Here is a 26,514-nt window from a genome sequence, read left to right as displayed (position 1 = left end):
ATCGAACCTGGTCTCTCAGTAGTGAAAGCACAGAGTCTTAACCACTGGGCCACCAGGGAATTCCCTCATGTGTAAAACTGTTCAGTTGGGGTTGATTAGAACCACAGTAACACGAGAGGAAGTAATGTATAGTATATCACAGTTAGTCTTTGTTTTTTATTTATGGGATCTTTGAAATTTGGAAACTATGTTTAGATTCAGATCCTGGCCCAGTCACTTTACTAATTTTGTGACTGACCTTAGGTAAGTAATTTTTAACCCTTCTGTAGCTCATTTTCCCTCTCCTTAATGAAAAGGAGATGATAGTAATATTATTGTAGTGGATTGCTTTGAGGATTATATGAGATCATGTGTGTAAATTTCTTGACAAGTATCTGATATACAGTGACTGTTCAATAAATGACAGATATTATTTTTATTTCTAAAAGTAGATATTCCAAATTAATTTTAACTGCAAATAATACAATTTGATGGTATTGCTACCTAAACAAAACAATCCCAGAGCAATTACTCTGGCACTGAAAAAGCAAACCCTTTGTAATTATAGTTTTGAGTCAGCTGTTAGGTTGATTTCTCAGTTCTCATTTATCTCTTCTGATCTCAGAATGCTTTTTACGAATATATATCTATTTCTTCTGTGATATAGAATGATATAAGCCTAAAATACAATGCAACAGCCTTCACGTGTGTTCCATAGTCAGATGATTGTCACATAATCAGATAAGTGTTTCTGTAAATCATCTCATTATTGTGAATTATATGGCATGTTTTCATTTGGTTTTTCTTCTGATTTAAAAACCTTTTCAGATCTCTAGTGGAAGAGGAAGACCAGCACATGAAATTGTCCCTTGGAAGCAGCGAAATGGGCCTCTCCTCCCATTTGCAGTCTTCCAAGGCAGGAACCACACGCATCTTTACCAGCAATACCCACAGTTCTGTGGTGTTACAGGTAAGTTCACTGTCCCTTTTACATTATTTACATAGCTTCAAAAACCACCCAGGGTTTTTATGGTGTGGGATGTCACTAGTGGGAGACGTTGTGCCTGTGTGTGGACAAGGGGTTTATGGGAACCCTGTATACCTTTGCTGTGACCTTAAAACTTAAAATTTTTTAATTTGTAAAAATTATTTTATTTTATTTATTGGCTGTGCTGGGATATATTTATTGGCATGTGGGATCTTAGTTCCCTGACCAGAGATCAAACCTGCACCACTCCCACATTGGAAGCGTGGAATTTTGACCGCTGGACCACCAGGGAAGTCTAAAACTGCTCTTAAAAAATAAAGTTTACTAATTAAAAAAAAGTAAACAAACAGAGGAGAAACCTTGAGGGGGGAAATTGCATGCCTTCCTGATGTTAAAAGATATTCTGAATCCATTGTTTATTTCGTTTGTGTAAGGGAGATTTTGCTCTTGTGCTACTTTCTTACAGAATGTTGTATCTGGCAACGTTGGCTTTTCATTTTGTCTTAGGAAGGGTAAATATCACAAAGTCCCCACATTAAATTTTCTAGTTCCTCACTCGCAACCTATTTTCCCATCACCTTTATCATAGTTCTTGAGATTGTATTTATTTGGTGTCTCAGCTCACATTGACAATTGTGGATATGGGAGAAGGGTTGAGGGCTTCTGGAGGCAAACACACTGATACATGCAAGAAGTAATAACTGACATCAAAGGAAAGAACATAGAAACAATAGAAGGCCAAAAGAACACCAAAAAGTGTGATATGGAGCTGTTTAACATAGGGATAAGCAGTCCAAATACTTCTGAGTACTGTGGACACTCCTTGACCTCTGTGGGTGTTGCTGACTTAGGGAATATAGTATAATGCTCGAAGTCCATAAATTTCTTTTAGATATAGTTATATCAATCTTCTCAGCTTACTAAGGTAAGGAAAATAAATCCTTCTAAATATATTGGTAAAAGAAATCTCCCCAGATCAATTTCATGCATATCGTTGGTCAAGAACCATTATGGTCGAGCAGTATATAGTATAGTATATAGCTTAATGAGAGAAAGAGGCTTGTACTTGCTATGTAGCCAATTAACTTCTCTGGGATTCATTTCTCTTATCTCTAAAATATGACTCTTGGGAAGCAGATTTCTAAATTTTCTTCAAGTTCCCATCTGTGATTCATTGAAATCTCATTTTCCCTGTGTTTCAGTTTCTAATGGGAGCTGGATTTTATGGTTCCTCATTCATCAACAGAAATGAGAGGGCCAGGAAGGAAAAAAGCTTCCCATCTCCCAGAATCTTAAGTTCTACCTAAATGGTTTAACTGTTGGTTTTACAAGAGTATGGGAGGAGGAAAATGAGGGGTCAAACAGGAAAAACATGAAAGGAAGAGGTTTTTTGTTACATTAAAGTACTTTCTCTAAAGAAAAAGAGACTCACCCCCTCCACTATACTCCTGCCCTATCCATGACCATAGTCATGGATTAAAGCCCATTTTTGTGGTCCTGCTAATTTTTAAAATTTACTTTAAATCAAATAATGAAAGCCACTCTAGTATAGTCAAAAAGATTTAGAACAGTAATCCTCAGATCTTATTCCATATCAGAATCACAAGGAGGAGGGCTTGTTAAACTGAGTATTGTGCCCCACCCCAGAGTTAAACTCTCGAGGTGGGACCCAGAAATGCGCATTTCTAACAAGTTCCTAGGTGATGTTTTAAGTAAGCTGAAAGAAGAGAATGCTGAAACATTAGAATCATAAGAATGCTGACACTTGGCTGTGTCACGTTTTAGCTCGGCCTTTGTTGGTCTAGGCTGGTGGTGGGAATGGAAATGTGAGAGTAACCCGAGAGTTTGTTCTTTCTTCAGCTGATTTTTTCATGTTATATTTTCTGTGGTAGTGTAGTGGTACTATTCTGTATTGCTATTGAAAAACATTGTACGCTCCCCTTTTTTTTTTTTTTTTGTTAATTTTTTGTACGCTCTCTTTAAAAGTCTATTAAAAATTGTGTTCTCACTAACTGAGATTTTTAAGTCCAAGTACTAGCAGGGACTTTTTTTTTTTTTTTGTATCTAATCTTAGGTGTGTGGTTGTCAAGGGAACAAGCTAGAGAAGTGTTTAATGGGTAAATGTTATCATTGTTTTAAAATTAGTAATCACACAAGCTCCAGCTTCAAAAGGCATTGAAAGTAGCTGTCGGGGGAATAGGTCCATGGGGAGAAACTATTTAAAGAAGTCTCACTCTGAAGGATACCCCAGTGCACAACTGTAGTGGCAAGGACATGAGTTTAGGCTAAAAGTAGAATCTAAGTTTTACCACTTACAGCTAGTTGTGTGACTTTGGGAAAGTCTTTGTCCTTTCTGGGCCAGTTTCCTTATCTGTAATGTGGATAGTAGATGTGAAGATTAAATGCAACAATTTATGGAACAGTAAGGTGCATAATAAATATCCATTTATTTTCCTTCCATTTGAACCAAACAGGGAAGATGTCAGAGGAAATGTCATTAATCAGAAGTAATGAGTGTGCCAAATAAGGTGCCCATCTGGTTGGCTTGATCTGCTCTAGCAGATTATTTGTCTCCAGTATATAGGCTCCAGGAAACAAGGCTGTTGAAGAAAGTGCCTGGAAATAATTTTGATACCTAATACACTTGGATTCCTAGAATCTTGAATAAATCCCAGGAGAATTCATGATTCTCATTTGTGTTAACAGTGCAAAATACTTGTACTCAAGTAGGAACCAGGGTTTGCTTAAGTAATAATTGATGAACTCAAGGATTATTTCACTTCCCTCACTCCTTTACTACTGCTACAACTGTGGTGATTTCTCATGGAAAACTTGCATCCTTTGGCTTCATGCTATTATCTTAGGTTGTTAACATCTTTTAAACCCCATCCTATGGTGATTCATCAAATCATACCCTTCCTAACACCTTCACTTTTAAAAATAACAGCTTTAAGGAGATATCATTCACCTATCATAAAATTCATCCCTTTTAAGTGTACGATTTGATTGGGTTTTAGCATATTCGCAAGGTTTTGCAAATATTTACCACAGTCCCTTGTAGAACATTATTATCTGTATTATCACCTTGTATCCATTAGCTGTCATTCCCCATCTACTCATAATCTCTTTCTTAACCTGTGACAATCATTAGTCTACTATCTACCTCTATAGTTTTGCCTGTTCAGAATATTTCACGTAAATGGAATTATACACTATGTAGTCTTTTGTGACTGGTTTCTTTTACTCAGCATGGTGTTTTCAAGGTTCCCCCACACTGTAGCATGTACCAGTACTTCTTTCCTTTTTACAACTAAATAATATTCCATTCCATGAATATACCACCTTTATAAAAATTCACTCATCCATTTATGGACATTAGGGTTGTCTCCACTTTGGGGCTATTGTGAATAATTATGCTATGAACATTCATGTACAAGTGTCTGCATGAACGTGTTTTCATTTATCTTTTGTTTATACCTAAGAGTGGAATTGCTGGGTGATACATCATTCTATGATTAATCTTTTGAACAACTGCCAGAGTATTTTCTCAAGTGGCTGTGTTTTAAATTCCTTTTGGCATAGTATGAGGATCCCAATTTTCTCATGTTTTTGCCAACATGTGTTAGCTGTCTTTTTGATTATAGCCGTACTAGAAGGTGTGAAGTGGTATCTTATGGTTTTGATTTGTATTTTCCTGAGTGCTAATGATATTGAGCATCTTTTCACTTTTGCACTGGCCATTTGTATATCACCTATGGAGAACTGTCTCTTCAGATCAGTTCTCCATTTGCTAGTTGAGTTATTTATCTTTTTATTATTCAGTGGTAGGAGTTCTTTATATATTCTAGATACAAATCTCCTAGCAGATATATGATTTGCAAGTATTTTCTCCCAGCACCTTCAGTTTTGTGGTTCCTTGTTGGTCTTCCATTAACTACTCTGCCAATCTTCAGTTCTTTATCCATTCGACTATGTAATCTTTGCTACTGCTTTACCTTAGTAGAGTTAATGGGACAGATAGACAAGGCAAATTGCTGGAAGACTTCTGATTTTTCATTATTCTCTAAACATATGTTATTCTTTCACACTTAAGTGTCTTTGCACTCATCCCTTCTCCCTGGAATGCCTTAAGTACTTAACATTTTTTGGTCTGGTAAACCCTTATTTATTCATAATAATCCATCTTAAATGGTAAATTGTAAAACTGGAATTCCAGTTTTGGGCTGAACTCACATTCTGCCCACTACAGTTATGCAGTGGGTAATCCTGCAGAGTGAACCATCTGAAAAGTTTCTCCCCATGGATCTGTCCTTTTGACAGCTAATTTCAGTGCTGTTTAAAGCTGGAATTTGTGTAACCTAGGCAGAGTTAGTAGCTCCTTCTTTTACCCTCTTAGCCCATCAGTATCACCTACCAGTGAGATCCACAAGATCTAGAATCTAGTTTGTTTTTTCTGTCTGCCTATGATCTAGTACAGGGCACAGGGTAAATGCTTAATAAATGTCAATAAATTATAAGTATTGTTGTTTATTATTAATATTATTATCATCACTGGAAGAGAATACATATAAAGGCCCTAGCCCAGTACCTGACACAGAGGAAGTACGCAATGCTTTTTATTGCTCTTATTGATATTGCTATGGAATAAATGAATTTGGATAACACTTATAAATCACTTTCATATATACTTGCCTCATTAATACTTGAAGCAGTTTTGTCAGGTAGAAAAGGCAAGAATTATTATCCCTATTTTATAGATTGGGAAACTGAAGCTCAGGGAGGTTAGGAAGCTTGCCCAAATTCACTTACCCACTAAGAGACAAAAACTAGGACTTGAACATGGGTTTTCTAAACGTAAACTTGTGTTTTTTCTAATCTTACTCTAAGCTCTGTTCTGTTTTTAAATATAATGTCTTTAAATATTGTTTTCATTGAATATAAGTATAAAAACATGTATTAGAGGTTAGAAGATAATTTGGCATGAATGATACTGTAAAGATTTTGCTCTTAGTAGAAATCACAGAATTACACAGAGTATCTTCATGCCTACCTGCCCTTCTTCGTCTCTGTCAAACTAGGGATGGGGGGTGGGACCGGAGAGAAAAAAGTCAGTATCATTTTGGAAACACCCCTGTTAGGACAAGGAGGCCATAACTAAAGTACCATGTTTCAGCTAGTGGAGTGGCAGTGTATACTAATTGTAGAATAGTTATCTAGGTGGAAACAAATCATTTCTTGATTGTTGACTATGCTTACTCAAGCCTATCAAAAGCTTGAAAATGCCTCTGTCCTCCAGATGTCTAGGCTGCTAATTAATATTTTCTCATAATAAGATTGGTGCCTATCAGATTGCTCTCCTCCATTTTATCTATTTATTTTCTCATCCAACTTTAGTTGTAAAGTCACTGAAAGATTTGATTGTATCATCTCAAGTTATTATCTGTGTGATAGAATGCTGAAGAAATGGGTTTTCTCAAGAACTTAAATTAACTTGTGCTGTTTTCCAGTGGGCTAACTTCATGAAATACTTACCCTAAATAAAAGCTTGGGTTGCTGGTCATGTCATGTTAATGAACTGTACCTTATTTAAAAGTTTTATGATCATAAGATAATCTTTAAAATATATTATTAACATAAGATAGAGAGACATAATGATTTTAGAATAAGTTTTATTTTATAAAAGGAGCACTTAAATAATTCAGATTGTTGAAGTTTTTATTAAAATTATGCTTTTTATTTTTTTATTTAAGTTTCCTGAATGTCACCTAGAATATAGAAAAATGAGTATATATTTTTCTTAGGGATAGTTTTTCAGGTACTCAGGTTAGGGTACAATAGGTTATCTTGATACTTCCAATTAAGTGTGTATCTTTAGTACGTAAGTTGGATGAGAGTCTACCACCTTTCTTTTCAGACCAGTTTAGTATATTATTACCTTGAGTTTTCAAATGAGTTTCTTTGTTGTTTGTTATTTAGCATGTTTTAAGTGATAGAGAGGACTAGCACATACCAACTGAGAATTAAATATGCTCAAGTACATAATTTCAATTTCTGATTGTTTGTTGCTGGTATATAAAAATACTGTTTGTTACTGATTATTCATCTTCTATCTTGAGACCTTGAAAAACTGACTTAATAGTTCTAGAAGCTTTTTTTGTGGATTCTGTAGAATTTTCTACATAGATAACCATTTTGCCTGTAAATATAGTTTTTTTCTTCCTTTTCAGTCTAATGCCTCTTATTTCTTTTACTTGCCTTATTGTATTGGGTAGAAACTCCAGAAAAATGTTGAATAGAAGTGGTTAGAGTGTATGTTCTTGCTTTGTCCTAATAGTAGGGAGGCATGCATTCTTTCACCATTAAGTGTTGTTAGGTATAGGTTTGAGGAAGTTTCTTTCTGTTCTTAGTCTGTTGAGAGTTTTGTTTTTTTTTTCAAATCATAAATTGATATTGGATTTTGTCAAATGCTTTTTTGCACCTACTGAGATGGTCTTATCATTTTTCTTTTTTAGTCTACTAATAATATGAATTAAATTAATTGATTTTTGCATGCTAAAGCAACCATGCCTTATAGGAATAAACCCCAGTGGTCATAATGTATTATCCTTTTATATATATTATTAAATTTGATTTGCCAGAATTTTGGGAATTTTTGCATCTGTGGTCATGAGAAATTTTTGTCGTGGTTTTCTTTGGTTGTCTTTGGTTTTGGTAGGGTAATGCTGGCCTTGTAGAATGAATCAGGACATGTTCCTTCTTAATTTTCTGGATCTGTTTTTGTAAAATTGGTGTTAACTTCTTCCTTAAGTGTAAAGTATAATTTACCAGTGAAAATTATATATATGTACATATATATATATATGGCTACTCAGTTTATCTGAGTACTTAGAGAAATAATGAAAAATAAGGCTGAACAGTTGAGTTGGGGCCAGATTAATCTTTAAAGTCTTATATAATGATATAGTGCAGTGATAGAAAGCCATTAGCAATTTTTAAACTCCAAGCAGTGTTATATAATGAGAACAAAGTTTAAATAATCTGTTCCTTTTCTGTCCTCTGAATGAAATGAGTAACATCTCATAAAAACATGACTATGGTGTTGCTTTGATCAAATATATTGCATTTACTTAAAGAGTGGAGTAAACGTATTCCTCAACCTTCTCTTCTTTTAGTTCCTTAATCTTTGTTCATAAAACATATTTAATGTTAATAATTTTTATTGCTCTTCTCAGGATGCATTTCCTTTTTATTCCCCTTCCTTTTCCAAATTATACTGATCAAAGCTAGATAGACTATGCTGGTAAGTTATTTCCAATGCAGAATTTACTGTAGAGATTTGGTTATCAGATTATTTTTTTTAATACCTGAGAGTATCAATCTAGCTTTTTTCCCATAGTAGCATTATATTTAATTTGAAAGCTGTTGACATTCAAGCAACTTTTGGTATACATTATTTGTAACTCATCAGGTTTCTATAGTATAGCTGTATAATGTCAACACATATCCTCCTCTGTTTTAATGTGACCATTTAAAAACACCCCAATGTTCATCGCAGCACCATTTATAATAGCCAGGACATGGAAGCAACCTAGATGCCCATCAGCAGACAAATGGATAAAGAAGCTGTGGTACATATACACTATGGAATATTACCCAGCCATTAAAAAGAATTCATTTGAATCAGTTCTAATGAGATGGATGAAACTGGAGCCCATTATACAGAGTGAAGTAAGCCAGAAAGATAAAGACCAATGCAGTATACTAATGCATATATATGGAATTTAGAAAGATGGTAACGATAACCCTATATGCAAAACAGAAAAAAAGACACAGATGTACAGAACAGACTTTTAGACTCTGTGGGAGAAGGCGAGGGTGGGATGTTCAGAGAGAACAGCATTGAAACAGGTATACTATCAAGGGTGAAATGGATCACCAGCCCAGGTGGGATGCATGAGACAAGTGCTCAGGGCTGGTGCACTGGGAAGACCCAGAGGGATGGGATGCGGAGGGAGGCGGGAGGGGGATCGGGATGGGGAACACATGTAAATCCATGACTGATTCATGTCAATGTATGGCAAAAACCACTACAATATTGTAAAGTAATTAGCCTCCAACTAATAAAAATAAATGGAAAAAAAATAAAAAATAAAAATTTATCAAACTCATTTAAAAATTTCAGTCCTTTAGGGTATGTACCTCCCTCTGTTTAATAGTATTTGAAGTTTTGATACGTTAGGTAAATTTACTGCAGAGAAAAAAAGAACCCTTTTTAATGTATATTCATTGTGTTTATATATTTACATTCTGATTGTTTAAATTTCTTTTTTACTTGGACTATAATTGCTTTACAATGTTATGCTAGTTTCTACTGTACAGCGAAGTGAATCAGTTATATGTAAACAGATATCCTCCCACCTTGAGCCTCCCTCCCATCATCCCACCTCTCTGAGTCATCACAGAGCCCGAAGTTGAGCTCCCTGTGCTATATAGTAGCTTCCCACTAGCTATCTGCTTTACACACGGTGCGACTATCTCAGTTCATCCCACCCTTTCCTCTCCACCCACACCATGTCCAAAAGTCCAGAAAGAAACCTTTTTTTAAAAAGGACCTTTTTTTAATGCCTATTTTTTCCCCAAAAGAATGTGAAGAAGAGATTTTTAAAAAGAAGATATGAGGACGTTTATAGAAGAGGGAAAGGGGAATAAATAGAGAACAGGCCACAATGCCCTCATAAATAGAACCCAAGGCCCAGAAAAAATAGGAAAATATAGAACTAAAGGATTAAGCTAGAAAGAAGTTGAGTTTAAAGCAGTAGAAATAGTTTAAAGCAGTAGAAATAGTTTAAAGACACTGAAAGACAAATTGGAAATTTTGAGCAATTTTGTATAAAACAGACCTGTATCTGTGTATCATGGACTACTAGCATGTGAAAATAGGCAAAAATGTTGATAGAATTCTGGCTAGAGGAATAAGTACAGATTTTGGGGGAGAAAATGATTTTATAATAAAAGGACAGATTTTAAGTATCTTCATGAAGGGTATCTTCATGAATCTACATGAGTGAAAGTAAAAGTAGATATATAGAAGGCAGATGAGAATTGTGAAAGAGAATGACCCCCCCTTCTTTTAAGTGTACATTCATCACAAGATTAGAGTATAAAGGTTGTTTAGAGAAATGACTGTGTACTTCTATACAACAAAGTATGTTGTAGAGGAACTTTAGTCTTTTTCCCTTTAGATGAAGCTGGGATAATACAGATAACAACTTGCAAACAAGATGTTTAGATCTGTATGAAAACAATCTGAATGGACAGATCTTATCTGGATGAGGATAGCAATAATCCGGAATAAAGTTAGCAAATATGGAATTGGATGGGGGGACTATTTGTGTGTCTGAAAATAAAGGTTATGGAATATGTAGAATGGGAAACTACATGCAGTGAAAACAAATGCAAAAACCTCTCAAAAGCAATTTGCCAAAGGTAGATAAGTTAAACAGAATAGAAAATACTCGGAATCTGATAAAAGTAGTCTAGGAGCCTCAGCTTCCTTTCTTTGGGGCTGCCAGATTGTACTAAGAATAGTTAGAGGATCTTTTTTAAGAGTGCAAAGGGAAGCAAAATGATCACATTTGTGAAGAGGGTAAAAGCTCCTGGGGTCTTAGCTAAACTGTCCAGATTTTGAGGATTGAGTGCAAATCTCAGCAAGCAGTTTTAATGGAATATGGACCAAATGAGAAACGACGCAGGTAATGGTAAAGGAAACATTAGCCATGCCTTTTTTCAAAGGGGAAAAAAGAAAAGAACAATAAATAGCAGGAAAGGGACTTTCCTGGTGATCCAGTGGCAAAGACTCCGAGCTCCCAATGCAGGGGACCTGGGTTCAATCCTAGGTTGGGGAACTAAGATCCCACATGGCGCAATGAAGAGTTCCCATGCCCCAAGACTGAAGATCCTGTATGCTGCAATGAAGTACCTGGCACAGTCAAATAAAAAAATATATTTTTTACAATAGTAGGAAAAAAACCTACTGACGTTACTCAGTTCCCAGTATAAAATATTTGTAGGAATATTTTAAAGGCAGGAGGGCCAGCAAATGAGCCAAGAAGGTTTTTGGATTTTGAGGTGGGGAAGAAAATAACTGATTAGATACAATCATTGCTTTTGACTGAATAAGCTTTTGCCTTTCAAAGATATTATCTACATACATCTTAGAGAAGAAAATTCAAAAGTTATTTCCTGAATAAAAATAAAGGTAACATACTGTATGTAGTCTCATCTAATGGATATCTTGACATCTCTCTTTTTTGACATTGCCCAAGGTATGGTAAATCTCCCAAGATAAAACCATATGCTTTAACTTGCCAGTAGTTATTAAAAGTTTAAAAGTATATATTCTTCAAACCAGCAATTCCATTTCTAAAAATATCTCCCACAGATCTACTCATAAGTAAGTATAGGTACAAGGAAGTTTATTGCAGTATTGCTTGTAATAGCAAAAGTTGAGAGACATTTGAGTCTCTCAAGTAAGGAATGGATGAGTAATTGTGGTTGGCCCCACACGCCATGAAATTCTGTGCATCCACTGAAAAGAATAAAGTAGATTTGTGTGTACTGAGACACAGAGCTGTCCATGTCATGTGCTCAGGTGAATTTTTAAAATGCATAACAGTACATAGAGTATCCCACTCTTAAAAATCCTGTGTGTATACAAGCAAAAGGTAGATTATGTATACCTGTAGAAAGAGACCTGGAAGTATATATATTAAACTGTTATCAGTAGTTACTCTTAGTAAGTAGAAGAGGTGGACTCTTAGTTTTCAGTTTATGTCCTTCTGTATTTTTATCACAAGCATATATTTAAATTTTTGAAATCTGAAATTTATCTGAAGGAGAAAAAAGCCAAGCCCTTGGAAGCCAAACTTTTCAGCCTAAACCCTGATTTAGTTCCTCTTCTCTCATCTTAACATTTACAGTTTACCACAAGTGAGTACTATAGGTACAATTCATTTTATTATTGAGAGTAGGTTCACAAATAAAGTTCTTGGTTTCTAGTTAGCTTGTTACAAAATTCAGGTTCTACATGTTGATTTTTTTTTTTTTTAATACCAAGTGATGGCATCTGGGTAAAGTCTGGCTTGTTTGTTCAAGCATTCACTGAACATTTGTGAAGTGCCAACGGTGTGCCAAGCACTGGGGAATTCAGCCATCCTAATCTTCTACCTGATGGTTCTCTCCTCTTCAGTTGCAGCCCCAGTGGTTGCATTCAGGACTTCCCAGTGCTCATATGCTCACTTATGTTTAAAAGGCGATTCCACTTAAACTTAATTGCAATTTACACACTATATGTGAATTTTCAAAGAGCCACTTTTTACCTTCTGCATGTAAATATTTCCCTAAAATGGACATCTCTTTTTAACCTCTATTTTTCTAAATAACAGGGATGGGAGATGACTTAGCAGTGAAAAATATTGAGGAAGCATTGGGGGAGAATGTTTGCATTTACAATGGAAAAGGGGTATTTGTGAAAGAGTTGATATTTGTGAGCAAAAACATATGTCAATCACTGTTGGAGAGCGAAAAATATGATACATAATCCTGTTCTAAAGTATATGTATAATGTATAAATATTTTTAGAATTAAAATATTTATATCTTTCTCCAGAGAGAAAGTGGCTGGATCATATTATCTCTTTGAAGTTCTGGTTCTGTAGATTCAAGCATTTTCTTTAGAAAGCCATTTAAAAATTATGATGAGAAGATGTTTAGACTAAGATTTATATTATACATATGTGCAGGATCAATATTTTTGAAACTGCATTCTTCAGTATGTCGTGACTTCTACTTCTTAAATCCGTGAAACACAACTTTAAATACAAGTTTTATGTATGGTCATTAAAATATGAAGGGGATAGACTAATCCTGCTGTTAGTTTTTGTTATATTATATTATTTGAAAGTAATTTGTATGAGTATCTTCATGATTTTTTATAAGAGTACATTTCCATTTTTGAAACTACAGACTATATCTTGAAAAATATTCATTTTGAGCTTCATTGTTAAATTGTATATTATCTTCTTTTTATGCATTTCACCAGCCTATTATAATCTTACAGTGTTTCATTCTTCCCAGAGTAGACCAAGGGAACAGCTGCCTGCTTATCATTGGTTGGGCTCTTCAAGGGAGTGGGTGGTGGAGCTAATCAACAGGCATTCTTATCAGCAGAGTCCTGTCCCTCATCTGAACTGTGGGTGTCAGCCTATTAATTCTCCACTAAACTTTAAGCATTTGGGGACAATTATGTCTCATGTTGGAGCTCCCTGGGCACTTTTTTCCAGAAATAATTAAATTTAAAACTTGAAAGATAATTGATCAGGCAGGAGCAAGTATATCAAATACTAATATCAAATACTGAATATAAGGATGTCTAACACAGTTCCTTGTTTTGTAAGAGGTGGAACAATCTAGTTGACAGAAAGCAACTCCTATTTTGCAGTTAGCACAGATGCTCTGGACCTTTCTTTCTCAAACAAACATAAGCAAGTGAAAACCAAGAATAAAAGAACTATATATTATAGAACATATTATTATGGAAAGGAATGGTAGTGTAACACCCTAATTCTGCACATGGGAAAATGAAAGTGTAGTTTCAAAAACTACATTTCATGGTAGTTTTTTTCAGAATAATAAAAGCCAATGGTTGTATAAATAAGTGAACATATATGCTCTTTTCCTTATTTGTTCTTTATTGTCACACATCAAGTAAGCTGTTGAGTTTTTTTTTCTTCTGAGTCATTATTCTACTGGCTTTATGTTCCAGATATATTCCGCAGACATTAATATGTCAAGAGAATTTTAGCACACAGAAACTTGTGTTCCCATTTTACCTTGATGAGTGGCTCATCTCATGTTCTTCTTGTAGGGATTTGACCAGCTCCGACTTGAAGGATTGCTCTGTGACGTGACCCTGATGCCAGGGGACACAGATGATGCCTTCCCTGTGCACAGAGTCATGATGGCCTCTGCTAGTGATTACTTCAAGGCTATGTTCACAGGTAGCTTGCCTTCTAAACTCTGCCTCCATATTAAAACAATAAGAAAAATACGTGTTTAAATCTTTTCATTGCTAGAGGAAGATTCAGCGCTTTTGTTCTGTGTCTTTACAAGAAGAGTTTAAAAGGAATAGACACCAATATACGTGTATGGCATCACTGACTCGATGGACATGAGTTTGAGTAGACTCCGGGAGTTGGTGATGGACAGGGAGGCCTGGCGTGCTGCGGTTCATGGGGTCGCAAAGAGTCGGACACGACTGAGCAACTGAACTGAACTGAACTGAACTGATGTGTGTTTGTGGGTGGTGCTTTTTTAACTTGGAAAATGGATATACCTTTTTTATACCTCTGTCTACCTTTATTTCATAGCTTTGCTTTTCCAGACACATATCTGAATGGGCCATCAGAGACTAATACAATGTCACTAGTACAATCTCTAATCCATCAAAAGATCTGAAGTGCCAGGAGAACATTTTGGAGGCACTTGCATCGTATACCACCTCCATTAGTATAGAGATATTCCTTTTTAAGTACTCTCTTTTAACTGTAAAATATGCAGAAGCTTGACTCTGACACAAATGCTTACACAGAATAAAATTTTCCCTGATTTTATTGCATCTAATTAGCAGCAGAAGTGAGTTTGACCTTAATTAAATTATCCACCTTCATTTAATTGACTGTCTTTTTATTTAAGGTGGAATGAAAGAACAAGATTTAATGTGCATTAAGCTTCATGGTGTGAGCAAAGTCGGTTTAAGGAAAATTATTGACTTCATTTACACTGCAAAGCTTTCTCTTAATATGGACAACCTTCAAGACACACTGGAAGCTGCCAGTTTTCTACAGATTCTGCCGGTTTTGGACTTCTGCAAAGTATTTCTCATATCTGGGGTAAGACATTTTCAAATCAAATCTTTTCCTGCAATGGATAGTATTGTGGCCTGAAACTGGCCTTTAGAGAGAGGTGTCATCTAGTTAGTGTATGGTTTGGAAGCAGGTTCAGGAGAAAACAGTGCAGGTGCATTTTTATAAAATAGAACCATTTAAGAAAAGCCTTCTGTGTCATCCAATGACATTAGACAGTAAAAGGGTTTGATAGCAATAAAATCCTTAACATGTTTGATAATATTATATATTTTAATCCAGTTTTATTCCGCTTAATGATTTTATACAAGCAGGTTTTTTAAATGGAGTTCTGTGGGAAAGTCATCTGAGGTTCTAGAAGTCTTTTAAGATACACTCAAGTCATTTTATTTTTCTTCCTTTAAATATTGGACCTAGATCTTGAGAAGAACTAACACCTATGTGTGAATTTTCTTGATTCCATGGCAACACATCCCCTACTGAGTCGTTTACAGCATATTTTAATAGATAACAGAGGACACATACAACAACCAGTCACTGAGCTACTTATAGTCACCCACTTCCTTTGGACAGTGCCTCATTTTAGTTGAGACCCTTAAATTAATAGCACTTAATACTTACATTTATAAACTCTTAACATTTATTTACACTGATCATAGCAACATGTGGTTGTCCTGAGGCAAATTAGGTACAGTGTCATGATTTCCTTGAAACTAATCAGTAACTACAGACACTGTTGACCTAGTACCAATTGTCTAATATTCAAGTTCAGTACTTATCACTTGAGATACTTGTGATCAGTTCCTTAGTCTAAATGAAAAGAACCAAACTGGGTAAAGCATGATTTATGAAGTTATAAAAATCTGCATTTCTCAAAATAACAGAATTAGAAAATAAGTTTGTTCTGGATGAGTCTATTTAAAGCACATTTATTTCAAGATGATATCATAGCAAATTTGCAATACTTGACAAATTTCCTGTAATTAGAATGTTGGTTCCTTAACTTCCTTGAAGCATTTATTATAACTGTATGTTTTTACCCTTTTGAAAATATCTTTATTTTTATAAACACTTAATATTGTCTTAAAGATTATAATCTTCATTTTGAGTATCTCTGCAGAGATCCTAAAGCCCATTTCTAAAGGAGAAGAGACATGTCCCTGACAAAGGGACTTGTAGTATACAAGTATACAAGTATACTTGTAGTATAGTTTACTCCCATTTTAAAACATTCTTGCCTATGAGTTTTTTCTTAGTACCATGCTATTTCTTATCTTTCATCTTGTTTGCTTAGGATATGTCTATGTGATTTTACATTGGAAATCTTCCCTCTCAGAATCCATGGTAATTTTTGAGAAAAGTTGGTGGATTATTAGTTTACGGATTATATAAAATCTAACTTTTCCTCTATCCTTCTTTCATGTGTTCCATATCTTAGTTAAATATTTAGGCTTTACTCTATTATCTTCTCAGCAATCAAGTAAATCAGGAAAATCAGTAGCCGTGGGTACCTTTCCTATTTATAAGAACTGAAAGTTTCAAGATAATATAAGTATTTTTCAAAGGTAAATATGTTTTCCATTTCCCCACAGACTCAGTTATTATAGTTTAATTATAATTTAAAAATATAACAGTCTCGCAATCGTGTTCTTAACCCAACTGTATTGAGGAAATAGATTTGTGTTCTTAATGATATAGTATAATTATAGTTCATATAACCAAAACACTTCTTGGGTTTGAATTTCTGGAAAGAAAAATTAGCTTTGAACACAATTCTTTTCTATCCATTCTTAACCACTTGTGTGGATGAAGAGGAGCAGTGGTATATAGAAGATGAGTCAGCATATCATCCACAAAACCTTAATATGTTAATTTTGAATGATAATGTTAAATATGATAATAATTGGCATATACACACTACTACACATAAAATAAATAAATAATAAGAACCTACTGTCTGGCACAGGGAATTCTACTCAATACTTTGTAATAACTGATATGGAAATAGAATCTAAAACAGTGGGTATATGTATATGTATAACTGATTCACTGTTATACATTGGCTGTACAGCAGAAAGTAACACAACATTATAAATCAACTATACTCTGATAAAATTAAAAAAATAAAATGAACCACTCTGTATTGCTAAAAATGCCCCCCAAACCCCAAATACAGTGATAAAGCCCCATTTGCCTTTGGTGGGTTAGACATCCCTTCTCTGTAAGGGAGCATCATACCCAGTAGAACAAGAACCCTCCGCTCTGACCTTTGCCTTCTTTTGCAGCAATACTTTTCTCTTAGGGTTGTAACTAGTAGTAGGGCCTATAAGACCTATAGACCTTAATTTTGTTCTTGCTATGCTATTTTCTTGGTAGTTATAAGAGGACTGTGAAAAGAAAACAGAAGGATGACAGTGAAGGATATAACGCAGAGTTGTAAAATTTCCTGTAAAACTAAAAATATTATCATTTATCATGGACATAATAGAAAATTACCCTTGTTTCTTCATTACATATCTACAAAAATTACATTAGCTTTTGTCCTTATGACATTGCATAACTACAGCATGCTAAATTCCATGTGGCCATCCCCTGATTTATAAACAAGTTGCAGTCAAATTTTTTATCATGTGTTTGCTGTTTGGAAATTGTACCATCTAGCATTTTCCCCACAGTATTACTATTATGGAGGATTACAGGCTAGCCTGTAAAACCCAATTTAATGTCTGGTTACTGAAATAGAACAATTTGTAATTGAACTGGAAAAAATTGAAATTTAAGTTTACAGTTATACAGAGTAAACAGAGCAGGAGGAAGGTGAGCAAGAAATCATTTTCTTTTTACATAAAAGCATATCTGATCAGAGAATGAAACTGCTCTGTGCTTTAGACTCAGTGTACTTTCTTTAAACTCATTATTTTTTAAGTTTTTTTTTTTTTCTTGATACAGGTCTATCACTGGTTCCACCTGTACATTTATTGTCACTGATTGGGTTGGGGAGCTCACGATGAAATTTATTTCAGAAATTTATTGAGGTGACTGGGGTCATGAAGAGTGGGAGACCGTGGAAAACAAGAGAGGCACATTTGTTGGAGACCAGAGGAATTCTCTAAGGGAACAATGAAGGGAATCAGAGGAAGTTATTGGAAAAGACAGCTTCTTCTGCTATTATGTGACCATAGCAGCAGCAAGGATGCTTTTCTAAGGAATGTTCTTTTTGGGAAAGAATGTTCTTTTTGATGTAAGGATTTTCTGTATAGTCCATGCATTTGACATTCTTTCTTTCATAAAGACTGGATTTACCCATTAAGCTTAATTAACATGTCTTTCCAGGTAATGTTTTTGCTTTGGGGGAGGCTCAATGCAAATGAGAGAAAAAATTTTGTGGGTAATTTTAAAATGAATCAAAACTGTTTCTCTCCCCATTAAACCAGTCTTGTTTTTCTTCTTGTCAAGGCTGATACTCAGCAAGTAGTACCCAGATACCAGTTGTTTATGGTTGAGCATCTGTTCTGATTAGTTGGTACTCAAATATTCTGAATATCATCCCAGCATATAACTCATCAGCCCATTCTTGCCCATCTGGGATTCTGTAGGGAAAGAAGAGTCTCAGCCTGGGCCTAAACCAACTCATCCCCCCAAAGACCATTATGATAACTAATATTGCATCCACCAGGGCAAGTGCATTCAAAGTGCAAAGGCATAAGAAAATGGGATTCCCCAAGCTGGACACGCCCTCACAGTTCACCTCAAATGGTGTCAGTCATCTGAAGAGAAACAAGACCGGGAGAGAAAGGTTTTAGTTTTCTTATCATCTCTTTGTTCTTCTTACCAAAAGGACCCTTCCTTGTGTCCTGTGGTATTCTCACCTGTGGAAGGAAGCTTGGGAGAAGATACCTGTTATGTCCTGTATCCCTCAAAGTAGCTTGTTTGACTACTTCCCAGTCTTTTTCTGTGAACCTGCTTTCTCTGTTTGCGTTGGTTGTACTTGAGGTCAGGGTGTCATTTTAATAAGCTAGATAGCACCAAAGAGAATTTGGTACATTGAATGTCTGAAGAGTGCCCCCCCCCACCCCCGATTTACCAGTGAATTTCTTAGTGTTTGCTCTCCCCTTGAGAGGACAAAAGCAGATAGTCATTTACTTTTTTTTTCCTAAATGGAAATTTATTTGTATAAGACACTGAACTTCAACAATGTAACATCACAGATTACTGATGAAACCTGTCATTAAAATATCAAATTATGTTAATCACAGCATTAGGTACATCAGATGTGATTTGAACAACTTAATATTGCAGCAATGAGTACCAGTATGTTAATGACAATTGAAAATCATGATGTTTAGAATTGCCTTTAGGATGACCATGAAGGTTGTTCGATTACAATAGAATAATTTATAAATTATATAAAGGAAACTTAAATGTGTACTTGATTGTTTTTTAAAATAACACTGTTGGTTCTCATAAGAAGTTGAGAAATTTTGTCCTTTTTTGCTTCTCTATCCTTTAATATAATTACCTGGCTTAACTTCTGTAACGACTCTTCTTTGGAATATTGGCCAGGGTATATATTCAGATGAAATTAGAGTTCTTTCTGCTTATGAGGTTTTCTTTAATAAGCTTTAAATTCATATTTTACATTTTTCAAATGTATTCTGTACCTGAATTGCATTATATATTATGTTACTGCACATATTCATTATTTTGTAATGTCTAAGGTTAAATGTTTGGGACTATGCTAGCTAAAGCACTTTTAAAAATCATGACTGAGAATGGATTACAATGAGCTATAATTGAATAATCCTGTATTTTTCCAAAACTTGTTTACCGTTATTCCATCATTTTTGATCTGCTTATATTAACTGTTATTCTACACTGTGCTTCTACAGTCCCTATAGTCTACAATTAATTTTTTAGCTTTGATTGCATGCACTTCATAAAAATTAATTTCCTGTTACATATTTTCTTATCTGAGTCTCATTTTAAAATTAATAAGACTAGTAATCTGCTGTGTTAATTCAGCAGATATTCTATTTTTACTTGTATCTATCATCACATCTTTAATTTTTAAATTGCTGATAATCATAGCATTTAACCTTTGTTATATACCCACAGTGTGGTAGCTATGGTACATGAGCTGTAGAAAATACTTAGTCCTTCTATCAAGAAGATGACTATTCAGAAGGTTATGAAATACCATTCTCTGGTGATCTTTTTTTAAAGGAAAGAGTAGGCAGCTAGCTATATTAGCTAGGCAATCTGTCAAGGTTTTCCCAGTCCTGAGAATCTGTATATCTGATATATAGAAGGGATTTTCCAAATGCCCTTAAATACAAGGTAGTTTTTTTTTTATCCTGTTGTTTTAAAAACTGTTTCCTTATTGAATAATACTGAAGAAGGAAAAGAGGAAGGAACTGAATGAATATCTTGATCCCAGTTCTGAATTACACAGATTGGTTTCTAATCTTTAATCTCGGTTTATATTAATATACTATAAATTTATAATTAATTTTGGTGACTAACAGCCAATGCTATTATTTTGCCCATTTAAAATATAGTCTTTGATGTTTTAATTTTTTTATTTGTAATCAATCATATCAGTGATGATAAGAATCTGCATACTCAGGAAATATATTTGTGCTTTCATCAGTGTTTGCTTATCCCTATTAGCAAACATCTTCAAAAATGAAAGTTACTCTTGCTTTGGGGAAGGACTATGTCTTACCCTATAAAGTAGGTCTATTACCCCAAACAGGTATCCCTTCCACCTGGGGTGATTTGGGCAATGAGGTATTAATTGTAACTTTATTTACGCAACTTTAAAATTGTGTCAGACACCAACCTGCCACTCCTAAAAGTGGATTAAAGTGTACTTTTTATTAATGAAGTTATCGAATAGTATTAAACTGTGTGTTTGAAAAGGCCCATAAGTTGTTTATTTATTTTTCCTAGTCCTCCTGTGTTACAATTTAAGTATTTTTAAATACATAGGTATTAAGTATAGCAACTATTTTAAATTGTTGATGATTTTTGTGCAGCAAATCAGTGCCTAAAAGAGTTCAAATTCTTCTTGAGTAAATAATTTATGAAAATAGCAACATGTGTGTGTATGTGTTGGCCTTCAAACTTTCAGTGGTATTATGTCATAACTGGGCTGTGACTTTATGCAGAGGAGTCATGATTTTCATCTCATTTCAGCTTTTCAATAACAAGATGATAGAAGGATTAGCCAATTTTCTCTTAACCATCTGCCAGTCGGTTAACAATACAGTGGCATCAGTGAGCTTTATGTGACATTTGTGAACGCACACCCTGACAAAATTAAGCAAAAAAAACCTATGAGTCCTTTGCCTGTGACTTGTCTCTATGTTTGTACATACACACACACACATACAATCACAAAGAGATTTGTATGGCAGGCTTGTTTTTGTGATTTATGCTTTACATATTTGCTGATATGACTTTCCTAATTTTCACTTTTGACTAATTAGCCCTTAGAACATTGAAAAGACTTCCTGCCAAAGATGGGCCCCTCTGTAGCTTCTCTCCTTTTCATGACTTCTGCTTTTGGTGTATTTTACTCTGTGCTGGGGAGATTTGGGGAGCTAATGTGGACTCCAGGCAGTGCTGGAGTATGCTGAGAGTAAGAGAGTAGCTAAGGAAAACTGTGGTGCCAGCCATCAGCATACTTACTGGAAACTAAACTACATGAATAATTTGAGGCAAAAACACCCATTCCATTCCTCAAGAAAGTGATTCCCTTGTTTCTATTTCTACATAAATAATATGGAAAATAAATTCACCCTAGGAATAATGGCCCTATTAAATCATCTTCACTATAAGCAATAACTTTTGAAGGAATCAAAATGAATGATAGTGATGAATGATGCCTGTTGACATGAAAGAGAAATTTAGGGATCAGGTACTAGAGCTTTTCTGTTTGTGGATCTGCTAGCTGAGTTGCTTTTAAGAATCATGACTGAAAAGTGAATTGAGATGATTCATTATAGAATAGCTTTCTATTTTTGCAGAACTTCCATCTGGCCAGAACTTTCTTAGTATTTGCAGGGTAGTGGTGAGGACACATTTTTGAGGAAAGAAAATAATTATATTGGCCACAGTCAAGTTATACCATTGTTTCTCAGAGTAACTTTCCATCTACTGACTCTGAACAAGCATTTTCTTTTTAGTCTCCTTTCTATTGGATTAGGTAAGGGTGGTTTGTGAATTCTCTCTAGATAGTTAATATATGGAAAAAAAGAATCTTAATTTTCATCTATATGGACAGTAAAAAGCATATTTACTCTTATTCTAGAGCAAGTATTTATATATCCAGGTATGAGTGCCATGAAAGTATTTGGGTTTTAATTTTTTTTTTTGGATCGGCTTAATAGGTCACTTTAGACAATTGTGTCGAAGTTGGGCGGATTGCCAACACCTACAATCTGACAGAAGTGGATAAATATGTTAACAGTTTCGTCTTGAAGAATTTTCCTGCGTTGCTGAGCACCGGGGAGTTCTTGAAACTCCCTTTTGAACGTCTTGCCTTTGTGCTTTCCAGTAATAGCCTTAAGCATTGCACTGAACTTGAGCTCTTTAAGGCTACCTGTCGCTGGCTACGCCTGGAAGAGCCTCGGATGGACTTTGCTGCAAAGTTAATGAAGAACATACGATTTCCACTGATGACACCGCAGGAGCTCATTAATTATGTGCAAACCGTGGATTTCATGAGAACTGACAATACGTGTGTGAATCTCCTTTTGGAAGCCAGCAATTACCAAATGATGCCATATATGCAGCCAGTGATGCAGTCAGACAGGACTGCCATTCGGTCTGACACCACTCATTTGGTTACACTAGGAGGAGTGCTGAGGCAGCAGCTGGTTGTCAGCAAGGAATTGCGCATGTATGATGAAAAGGCCCATGAGTGGAAGTCCTTAGCCCCCATGGATGCTCCGAGGTACCAGCATGGCATTGCCGTCATTGGAAATTTCCTCTACGTCGTTGGAGGGCAGAGCAATTATGACACAAAAGGAAAAACGGCAGTTGATACAGTCTTCAGATTTGATCCACGATACAATAAGTGGATGCAAGTTGCATCTCTAAATGAAAAGCGCACCTTCTTCCACCTCAGTGCCCTCAAAGGATACCTGTATGCAGTTGGTGGACGAAATGCAGCTGGTGAACTGCGTAAGTGGGTGTATGTCTATTAAGCACAAAGACTAATTTCTTTACCCCAAGATTTAGTCAGATCATAAAATAAGCAGTTTTATAACATCAAAGACCAACAAATGTAGCCAGAATTTTATTTTAAACTGTTTTTCTTAGAAAATGTCAGAGACTATCTGAGCCTATATTGTTGGCCACGCTACAAATATTTCAATATGTGGCAGAATATTTTACTGGTGCAATATCTATGGTTTTCATCGTAAAGGTTTAACTGAAAAGCATGTTCTGCTAATTTAAATTCTAATGGAATCTTGGACAGAACTTTGACATGTTTCCTCATTTTCCATTTTTAAAAGCCCACGGAATATTTCAGTGAACAGGTTAAAATCCTTCCTTACAGAGCACTGACTTCTATAGTTGGTCCTTTTATGTAATCTGTTACCTATCCTAGGCCACACAGTAAGATGATTTTATTTATCTACTAAATGTTCAAAGTTCAATATTATCCAGACTTTACCATGAGTATTATATATAGCTATTAGTCTCAAAACTCATTCTGTCTTGGTGAAATACCAAACAGTTTTTTTCACTGTAAACTGAGCTGGTAAACTTGATTATTTGACAGTCCCTTCTTGGTCTTCCTAATCTAAAGTCAGTCACTGATCTTAGATCAATAACAGAGACCAATACTTTGGCTATGTAAATTAACACTAATTTTGTTATTTTAGATAAAATTGGAATAAGGTAGCTGTCCAAAAAGAAGTCAGGAAGATCTCATTTTATATCAGGTTTTACATATGTGTCATTACCATCATTGTTTGGTCCTTTTTTCACCCATCTTCCTTTATTTTCTTTCTGTTCTAAGTAGAGTCCTTGGAGTTGACCAGTATTCCAGGCTCCATAAGCCTGTGAAAGTTTAAGATATTGGCATTGGCTCTGGGTAAATTCAGAGTAATTATCAGAATCTTTTTCTTCAGTATTCTAAAAAGTAAAAGGTGGTCTCAGTTCAGTTCAGTCACTCAGTCATGTCCGACTCTTTGCAACCCCATGAACTGCAAGCACGCCAGGCCTCCCTATCCATCACCAACTCCCAGAGTTTACCCAAACTCATGTCTGTTGAGTCGGTGATGCCATCCAACCATCTCATCCTCTGTGGTCTAGTGGATCTGAAAATAAGCTATTTGTTGGAGATAAAAAGATCTGCTCTCAGCTCTTATCCTTTTCAGCTTATCAAGTTCTTTCTTGTTAGTGACATGGTCTTAATGTTACTGATGTTTTCTACCCATGTTTTTTTTCCCTTTGTTGTCATAATGATATTTCTTCTAAGGCCAGACTTCCCAGATTGTTGGACTAGCTTTCAGAATCATGAAGCAGACAGGTTTTCCAGTGTATTTCAATAATCAGACTTCTAAAAGCACTTGACACATGAATACCCTTTGTGTAGAACTGTCCTTTCCTCAGTTAACCCACACATGTTATTTACATGTTATTATACTCTTTTAAATTTATGGTATCTTAAAATAAGCAGAAGAGGCAAGTGGTGACTTGGCACTTTTTTAGAGAAACCACTTATATAAAATAATCTTTACAAGTTTCCAATTTATAGGTCATCAAACCCCTCAATCAGTGGCCATTTTGAAACTTCTTTTCTCTAAGGAAATAGCTCTAGTTTTCAGTCACTGCTTGCTTGGTGATGTTTTCACACCCCTGTTAATATGCAGCTATTAAGTCTTCAATATATTTTTCCTAATATTAATTAGAGGCCTTATTCTTCTGAGAATTTATCATCTTCAGGCCAAGGAGAGTCATTACATAAGACTAAGGTGCTAGAGGCTTCCTTCTTCTGACTTAAGCCTCACCCTATTTGAGTTCTTCCCACATTATACTCAATTGGTAACAACAGATAGACTACCTTGTTGGGCAAGTGACTGGCTTCCTTGCCTTTCAGAAATCACCTCCATCATCTCTTATTAAAAACAGTATTCTGTGTTTCAGTTTGACAGTTACAGGATACAAGAGAATCATGCTTTTCATGTGCGAGTCCTAAATTTATAACTCTTGGATTATAGTTAGACTTAAAACACAATCACCCAGAGCTTAAACCTAAGGATAATGATTTACATGTTCTAAAAAGAATACTCTCCACTCTAGATGATAAATATAGGTCCACTTTTATCTTAATTCATCAACTGCATTTTCATAAAGGGACATATGATTGTACTATGGATACAAACCCTCATTATCAAAAGACAGCTATAATTCCATTGAAGCCAACTACTTGTTATTTCTTTTCCTTTGAAGAAATTGTCTCCTAGAATCTAGAAGTGACTAAACTTTTGTAGAAAAGGATTGCTTCCCTTAAAATTAGCATACCCAGCAAATCCATTCTGTGTTATATATTGTTTTAATTGTTTTTGGCTGCGCCACACAGCATATAAAATCTTAGTTCCCTGACCAGGAATCAAATCCATGACTCCTGCATTGGGAACACAGAGGCTTAACCTCTGGATCACCAGGGAAGTCCCTATGGAACATATTTTAAGTTAAAATATATGGGAAGTTTTTTTTTTAAAAAATCATGTGATTGACTTATTAAGTACACTTCAGTTGAGAGTCTTGATTCCAGGAGAATCTTCAGGCCCAAAAGAGCCATTACCAAGAGCCATAAAACCAAGTAGCAAGAAGCTTCATGTTTTTTTTTCTGACTCACCCCACACCTTTGAGTTCCCCCTATTTTATACCTACGTGGAAGTAAGAAGTAGACAGACGCATCTCGTCACATTCTGTATTGTTGAGGTGAGCAAACCCAGTGTAACCCATCCAGAGAAACATTATCAATGTGTTTTCCTGCTCTGTTGTTCAGTTGCTCAGTCATGTCCGACTCTGCAACCCCATGGACTGCAGCACACCAGGCTTCCCTGTCCTTCACCATCTCCCGGAGCTTCCTCAAACTCATGTCCATTGAGTCAGTGATGCCATCCAACCATCTCATCCTCTGCCACCCCCTTCTCCTTTTGCTTTCAATCCTGCTCTGTAAGCGGTTTTTAATGGAAACCCCCTCCCTCCACTCCACTCTAACATCTGTTGTAATAACTTAATATTCCCACCTTAACTGATTATGTTGACATATTCATATGTCAGTGTAAATAGAGAAGGGGATAGGAATGGGTGTCAGGAAAAACAGATTGATAGGAAAATCATTTCACAGTTTAACCGGTTCATTAGTATCAGTACATCATTTATTCTTTATACACACAATAACCACTGCCTCTATATAATGATGAAAAGAAGACAGTGGCAGCATCTACAAGACATTTTAGATCATTTAAGTGGATTTGGCCTTTTAAAATCTTGCCATGGAGTGTATGGACCCAAGCCCATAGTACATCAAACAATAATATTAGTGTGTGTGTGTATGAGCCTGATTTATTGCTAAAATATAATTCCTTGGAAATGC

At 35.3% G+C, this 26,514-nt stretch overlaps 1 protein-coding gene across 8 annotated transcripts in view; it reads left to right on the top strand.

The window, feature by feature from the left end:
* The window catches only part of KLHL13 (kelch like family member 13), a 193,526-nt gene that overhangs the window by 156,515 nt on the left and 10,497 nt on the right, over positions 1 to 26,514 (top strand). For 7 of the 8 annotated variants that reach the window (XM_043458166.1, XM_043458174.1, XM_043458171.1 and 4 more), the window contains 4 exons: positions 808 to 949; positions 13,892 to 14,024; positions 14,719 to 14,915; positions 22,283 to 23,078. In XM_043458166.1, coding sequence (XP_043314101.1) covers positions 808 to 949; positions 13,892 to 14,024; positions 14,719 to 14,915; positions 22,283 to 23,078 — 1,268 coding nt within the window. The remainder of the gene's footprint in view (positions 1 to 807; positions 950 to 13,891; positions 14,025 to 14,718; positions 14,916 to 22,282; positions 23,079 to 26,514) is intronic. The other variant, XM_043458173.1, reaches the window with a different exon arrangement.

The sequence above is a fragment of the Cervus canadensis genome, chromosome X (genome assembly GCF_019320065.1).
Source record: "Cervus canadensis isolate Bull #8, Minnesota chromosome X, ASM1932006v1, whole genome shotgun sequence".
In the NCBI taxonomy this organism is placed as follows: Eukaryota; Metazoa; Chordata; class Mammalia; order Artiodactyla; family Cervidae; genus Cervus; species Cervus canadensis.
Note: the sequence above shows the minus strand (reverse complement) of the source record. Positions and strands in the feature narration are given on the sequence as shown.